Below are 6,112 nucleotides of genomic sequence, written 5' to 3'. Positions count from 1 at the left end.
AACTTCAAAATCCTGTAACAAAGGAGGGGTAGTAATGTTGATGAGAAGACCAAAGAAAAAAGGGCAAACGAAAAGAGGGCAAATATTTTTGTGTTTTTCTGAAAACGTTTTAGAAGTGGGGGAGATGAAAATGAGAGGCAAATGGGAAATAAAGTAATTGCATGGAGATGAGAGTTTGTGCGTAGTAACCTGATAGATATTGATGATGTTTCCCTGGCAACCCCGCCAGAAATTCTTCCTGATTGCTTGTATATGCATTGGTAAGTCCTTGAAGAGGAGAGGATGATGCTCCATAGCAACGGTAAGTATTTCCCTCATTTATGAAACCAAGGTCATTAATCCAATAGGAGAACCAAGAAACACTATGTAAGCAACACCTGCACACAAAGCACAAAAACCTGCAACCCAACGCATAAGAGGGGTTGTCAATCCCTCCTCGGTATTGAGATAGATTAAATTGTAGCAAAAAATGTAGCAAGGTATTTTTGGATTTTTGGAATAATAGATCTGAAAATAATATGATAGGAGATAGACTCCGAGGCCGTCGATTTAGCTAGAGGCTTCTCTCAAGAAAATAGCATACGGTGGGTAAACAAATTACTGTTGGGCAATTCATAGAAGAGCAAATAATTATGTTGATATCCAAGGCAATGATCATCTATATAGGCATCACATCCAAGATTAGTAGACAGACTCCTACCTGCATCTACTACTATTACTCCACATGTCGACTGCTATCCAGCATGCATCTAGTGTATTAAGTTCATGGAAAAATGGAGTAATGCAATAAGAATGATGACATGATGTAGACAAGATCTATTCATATAGGAATGGACCCCATCTTTTTATCCTTAATGGCAACGATACATGCGTGTCATATCTCCTTTTGTCATTGAGATTGAGCACGGCAAGATCGAACCCATCACAAAGCACCTCTTCCCATGGCAAGAAAAATCAATCTAGTTGGCCAAACCAAACCAATGTTTCGGAGAATAAATACGAGGCTATAACAATCATGTGTAAGAGAGTTCAACAAAGACTCAAATAATATTCATAGATAGATCTGATCATAAACTCGCAATTCATCGGATCCCAACAAAAATACCACAAAAAGTTTGTACATCAAATAGATCTCCAAGAACATCAAGGAGAACATTGTAAAGAGAGAAGAAGACATCTGGCTACTGCCCACGGACCCGTTGGTCTGTGGTAAACTACTCATGCATCATCGGAGGGGCAAGGGTGATGATGAAGAACCCCCTCCGTGATCGTTGACCCTTCTGGCAGAGTGTCGGAGAAGGCCTCTAGATTGGATCTCGTGGTTCTGGAACTTGCGGCGGCTCGAATTGCGTTTTGTTGTCCCCTGGGGTTTTTGGGATTTTTGAGTATTTATAGATCTAGAGGTCGGTGGAGGGGGTTTCTATGGGCCCCACTACCCACCAGGGGGCGTCTGGGACCCTAGCGTGCCTTGGAGCCAAGTGGGCCCCACAGTGCCCTCTGTGCACTTCTTGGAACTCCTAGGTGTCTTCTGGGAAGAAAAAATCTCCAAAAAATTTCATGGATTTGGACTTCGTTTGGTATTGATATTCTGCGAAGTAAAAAAGAAGCAAAAAAACAACAACTGACACTGGGCACTATGTCAATAGGTTAGTTCCAAAAAATGATATAAAGTTGCTAGTAAATGAGTATAAAACATCCAAGAATGATACTTTAATAGCATGGAATAATCAAAAATTATAGATACATTGGAGACGTATCGCATGACAAATTTCATCCAACTCCATCACCGTCCAGCAAGCCTACGAAGGAATCACTCACTCCTGGTGGTGAGCATCATGGAATTGTTGATTAAGAAGGATTGATGATGATGACAATGACGAATCGCCCTCTCCGGAGCCCCAAATAGAGTCCAGAACAGCCCTCCCTATCGTAAAACACGATGAAACTTCTTCTCTTATTTTTTTCTTCTCAGGAACACGGAATTTATAGGCTTGGAATTAGGTCAGACGAAGCCTCGTGGGCCATACAAGGCATCCGGCCATGATAACCCACAAGTATAGGGGATCGCAACAGTTTTAAGGGTAGAGTATTCAACCCAAATTTATAGATTCGACACAAGGGGAGCCAAAAAATATTTGTAAGTATTAGCAGTTGAGTTGTCAATTCAACCACACCTGGAGATTAAATATCTGCAGCAAGGTGATCGGTAGCACTGCAATATGATAGTTTGATAGTGATAGTAACAATAATAGTGGTAATGGTAACAGTAGTAATAGTTTTGTAACAGTAGCACTAGCAATAGTAACGCAGCAAGGACAATATGTGAAAAACTCATAAGCATTGGATCGATGAATTCGTTGGATGATATTCACCATATATCAGTCATAACCTAGGGCGACACAGAACTAGCTTCAGTTCATAAATATAATGTAGGCATGTATTCCATAAATAGTCAAACATGCTTATGGAAAAGAACTGGCATGACATCTTTTGTCCTACCCTCCCATGGAAGCGAGGTCCATAAGGACACTAAGGGACATTAAGGCCTCCTTTTAATAGAGAACCGGAACAAAGCATTAACACATAGTGAATACATGAACTCCTGAAACTACGGTCATCATCGGAAAGTATCCCAACTATTGTCACTTTGGGGTTTACGGATCATAACACGTAATAGGTGCATATCGCCTGCAAGATCGGATCTAGAACATAGATATAATGGTGAAAAAATAAACGTTTCATATCTGAAATCATGGCACTCAGGCCCTAGTGACAAGCATTAAGCATAGGAAAGTCATAGCAACATCAAAATTAGAACATAGTGGATACTAGGGATCAAGCCCTAACAAAACTAACTCGGTTACATGACAAATCTCATCCAACCCATCACCGTTCAGCAAGCCTACGAAGAGATTACCCACTCCCGGCGGTGAGCATCATGAAATTGGTGATAGAGGATGGTTGGTGACGACGAAGACCGAAGATTCCACTCTCCGGAGCCCCGAACGGGCTCCAGACTGGCCTCCCGATGAAGAACATGAGGTGGCGGTGGATCCGTATAGTAAAACATGATGAAACTTCCTCTCCTATTTTTCTGGAAAAATAGGATTTTATAGCGTCGGAATTAGGGTCAGCGGGGCCTCGAGGGCCCCACCACCCACCAGGGCGCGCTAGAGGGGGGTGGCGCGGCCTGGTGTCTTGTGGGCAGCCAGGCCCCCCCTCTAGTGGGTCTTGGTTCCAGTATTTTTTTATTCTGAGAAGTTTCGTCTAATTCTGAGAATGTTTATTATGAGAACTTTTATTTCTGCACAAAAACAACACCATGGCAGTTCTCATGAAAAGAACTTCAGTCCACGTTAGCTTCATTCAAATCATGCGAATTAGAGTCTAAAACAAAAGCAAAAGTATTTGGAAAAGTAGATATGATGGAAATGTATCACTATCGGACAGGGCCGATAGACACTCACCAACAAGGACAAGCAACAACGGCGCACGGTATGTAGAAGTAGCAGCACACTACGTGAAGGAGCGGTGGTGACGGCGCCCACAGGCAAGGAGCAGCGGTGCACGATGACAAGGAGTAGTAGGAGAAGTGCACGACGCACGACATGGGGGAGCAACAGCAATAGCGCACGGTGGGCAAGGAGCAGCAGCCATGACGCATGATTGCAAGGAGCGGCAATGGCAGCGCATGGCCGCAAGGAGCGGCAACAGTAGCACACAGTCAAGGAGCCGCAGTAGCAGCACACGGGTGCAAAGGAGCAGCACCGGCGGTGGACCGGCCGAACCCGATTGCTTTATTAGTTTCTTGGCAAGTACTTGATTGCTTTCTATAAAAAAATCAGGGACGTGATTGCTTTTTTTTGCAAGGACCTAATTGCTTTAAAAATATTTGGGCCCCACCTATGATAACCTGTCAATGGCCAAAACTAATGGTGTTGACTTTTATGCCACGTCAGACTAGACGGGTGGAACCGATCTGTCATAATCATGATTAAAATTATCTAACACACTCATCAATGCAACATCATAGTTTTTTGACATAGCCAATCAACAAGTGATAGGTATTAGGAAGTTTTCAGAAAGTGGTAGTTTTCGGAACCCTTGCTCCAATTGTTGTAGGTTTATGCTATTTACTCCTGCTAGTGCCATGAATGAAATGTCCAAAGAGACCGGTATGTGCGCGATGTGTTGTGTCAGCCAGCGAGCCATGGCATATGTACGCAACACATGGAAACCAGGTGTGTGTTGGGGAGGCGTGACACTTGCATGCATGCACACCTACACGCGCCACTTCACCTCAACGCATGGAGAACACATGTAGATGCTTGCCCATATCCAAATCCATCAAAGAGACCGACTCATTGATCGAGGTAGGTAACGCAGCCCCTCCAGATGCCGCGTCGTCTCCACCACACGTTGCTCCGTCCCTACACGTATGTACCTCACCGCAGTCCTCCATGCCATCAATTCATCAATAAGTATCAGTGGCTATGGACCCTCTCCCCGAGCAGATTCAGTCGACATCCCTCTGCCACAGTCATATCAAGAATGAAGCAAACGCCGGCGCCGGCGGACCAGCAGCAGAATAGGCGGCGGTGCTGCCCGCTCCGACAATCGCGCAAGGGGTGCATGAAGGGCAAGGGAGGGCCTGAAAACCAGCGATGCCCCTTCCGCGGCGTCCGCCAGCGCACCTGGGGTAGGTGGGTGGCCGAGATCCGTGAGCCCAACCACGGCGCCCGCCTCTGGCTTGGCACGTTCGCCACTGCGCTCGATGCCGCACGCGCATATGATGCTGCGGCAAGGGCGCTCTATGGTGACTGCGCACGCCTCAACCTGGCAGCACCTCCCCTTCCTCCCATGACCGCGATAGTTCCTCTCCCTCATGCGCAAGAGCAACAGCCTCCGGCTCATAGCACCGACACCAACAACACCACTGCACTGTGCTACTCCTCCTCAACCTCAACAGTGTCGATGACAACCCCCACTAACTTGGGCACATTTGACATTGAGTGGTCCTATTACAACGCGGCGGGGGCGTTAGAGTTGGGGGACTTCGAGGCATATGTGGCGGGGCTTCCCAAGGCGGAAGACTTTGGGTTGGAGGGGTTTCAGGAGGTGATGGGCGATTAAGGTGGAGGAGGGATCAACATCTAGGACCCCACCATCGCATCTAAGTGGCATACCATGCATGGCTGGTAGTCGCTTCATCCTGCAGCAACCTAGTTCCTACGTGTCTGTAGATCTCGTTGTTGACATAGAAAGAAGAAAGGAGTTATATTAAATAGAAAAGTACATACTCCATCAGTCATCTATTGCAATTTAGTGCATGTTGTATATGTTGGTCAATGTAATCTTGGAAGGATAATGTTGTGTTGTTGGTCGATGAATATGCATCACCACATCTTGTCATAAACGATCCAACGCACATTTTGGAGCGCATAGTACATTGCACACATATATCACATGCTCCTACATGTGTAACATGTGCAGGCATCCCACATGTCGATGTGTCAAGGCCTCCTCCTGTTTTCTCAGGTATGCATATATGCACTCGCAAATGGAGGTAAGGGAATTTCCAATAATTACGTGGGAATAAATTGTACGAACTTGAACCAATAACCCTTGCAAGAACTTTAAAGATGCAAAGAGATAGCACAATTATTAACCATCTTATTTTCTTAGGACAATCCCAATTCTCCAACATGTGCTTTGTGTAATGCATGCCACCTAGGTAGAAATCCAATGTGATACCATATTTAATGAGGCACGAATTTAAGACGCAAAGAGATAGGACTACTCTTTTTACTATCTCATTTTCTTAGAGCAATCCCAATGCTTCAAGGTGCACTACGTCTAAAACACATCATCTCAATATAAATTTAATGCATCACCATATTTAATGAAGAAATAGAGTATCACTATATCTTAGTTCTTAGCAAAAAAACCAAGAATGCTAAGGAAATAGAGTATTGCTATATCTTAGTTCTTAGCAGCAAAACTAGGAAAGCTAATATTTTTTTCCATTTCACAAAACAAAATACAACTCTAAAATATAAACCACTAAAGAAGTTGTATCTAAAAACACATTTAATGTATATCTTAATACGTT

The 6,112-nt window shown here is 44.4% G+C and overlaps 1 protein-coding gene across 1 annotated transcript; it reads left to right on the top strand.

Annotated features, from left to right (window-relative positions):
• The first annotated feature begins 4,486 nt into the window (after positions 1 to 4,486).
• On the top strand, positions 4,487 to 5,513 carry LOC123186298 (dehydration-responsive element-binding protein 2C-like). The gene has a single exon (XM_044598080.1). It carries the CDS (start codon positions 4,552 to 4,554, stop codon positions 5,131 to 5,133), a length of 582 nt encoding a protein of 193 aa, XP_044454015.1. The 5' UTR covers positions 4,487 to 4,551; the 3' UTR covers positions 5,134 to 5,513.
• Positions 5,514 to 6,112: the final 599 nt, after the last annotated feature.

This window comes from Triticum aestivum, chromosome 2A (assembly GCF_018294505.1).
Source record: "Triticum aestivum cultivar Chinese Spring chromosome 2A, IWGSC CS RefSeq v2.1, whole genome shotgun sequence".
Lineage (NCBI taxonomy): Eukaryota > Viridiplantae > Streptophyta > Magnoliopsida > Poales > Poaceae > Triticum > Triticum aestivum.
This window is presented reverse-complemented; position numbering and strand designations above follow the sequence as displayed.

Coding starts and splice junctions, on each gene's coding strand:
- LOC123186298 (XM_044598080.1), top strand. CDS start 4,552: ATGAAGCAAACGCCGGCGCCGGCGGACCAGCAGCAGAATAGGCGGCGG.